General features: G+C 48.2%; 1 protein-coding gene across 1 annotated transcript; it reads right to left on the bottom strand.

Annotated features, from left to right (window-relative positions):
* Positions 1–5: 5 nt before the first annotated feature.
* Positions 6–749, bottom strand: LOC131214208 (hydroxysteroid dehydrogenase-like protein 2; the record flags this gene model as incomplete). The annotated part of the gene is made up of 4 exons (XM_058208587.1): positions 677–749; positions 447–610; positions 153–366; positions 6–81 (listed from the first exon to the last, which is right to left on the bottom strand). Coding segments are annotated over exons 1-4 (468 nt in total), but the record flags the coding sequence as incomplete, so codon positions are not given.
* Positions 750–1138: the final 389 nt, after the last annotated feature.

Here is a 1138-nt window from a genome sequence, read left to right as displayed (position 1 = left end):
GGTTCCATGCTGAGCGGTGGCGAAATGTTCAGTATGTGTGCATGCTTGCTTTTGCGCAGGTATGGAAGGCACTCTTTCGAGCTGGGTAGAAAAATAAAGAGAATCGATCGCTGTAAAAGCACCGTTTTCGATCGCGATCATAAGGTACTCACACCAGGAAGGTACCTCGGGTGTTGATTTGATGCATCAGATCGTAGCGTTTCATGTCCGTTTCCTCCGTCGAGGTCAGCGAAATAGCGCTGGCGTTGTTGATCAATATGTCGATTCCACCGAAGGTTGCGACTGCTTTTTTGACCGCCGCCCTTACTGCTTCCTCGCTGCGCACATCGACAATGCATGGCAGAGCTTTTCCGCCGGCAGCTTCGACTGAAATAAGCAAAGGGAATCACTGCTTCGTTCGGACTGCTTTTTCAGGAATGGTAAGCTCCTCGCTAGAAGCTGCTTACTTTCGGCCGCTGCGGTGTAGATGGTTCCCGCTAGCTTCGGATGGGGCTCAGCCGTTTTCGCCGCCAGCACAATATTGGCTCCATCACGGGCGGCCTTAAGTGCGATCGCTTTCCCGATACCGCGAGACGCCCCGGTAATGAAAAGCGTTAGGCCGGCTAGTTTCCTGTTGGTACGAGTTTAGAGTTTTTCACTTTCGACATAGAATCAAATACTAAAACGGCATACATACCCCGTGTTTTGCATTGCGGTTGGTTTGCGCTGAACTTTGACTCCAAACGTCCGACACTGGCAGAAGGTTGTTTCTTCTGGCACGGTCGAAGAATGACTCGAAGTATTGTTATCTTTGGACTACGCAGCCGGTCAGAAACGAGTGCGACGGGGTTTCACGCGACAACCGTATAAACGAGCGATAACGTAAGATTATGCTGTTTCACGACGTAGTGTGTGTAGGCGCCTATAGACTTTCGTAAACCAATTTTGAACAGATCCAGGTGCGAAGGCAGTGTTGGGAGAAAATAACATTCAGGAAGGAGCTGCTTGAACAATGGATGGATGGTCAAACACGGTTGTTGAAAATATAGAACATTTATTTTACCTTCGCCAGCTGGTTTTGAAAAAGTAACAATTTTAATACGTTCCCTAACACGTTGGGTTAGCTCACGAAAATAACATCCTAACGATACGAAAATGC

The sequence above is a fragment of the Anopheles bellator genome, unplaced genomic scaffold (genome assembly GCF_943735745.2).
Source record: "Anopheles bellator unplaced genomic scaffold, idAnoBellAS_SP24_06.2 scaffold00263_ctg1, whole genome shotgun sequence".
NCBI classification, from domain to species: Eukaryota; Metazoa; Arthropoda; class Insecta; order Diptera; family Culicidae; genus Anopheles; species Anopheles bellator.
The sequence above is the reverse complement of the archived record's forward strand: the minus strand, read 5'-3'. Positions and strand labels throughout refer to the sequence as shown.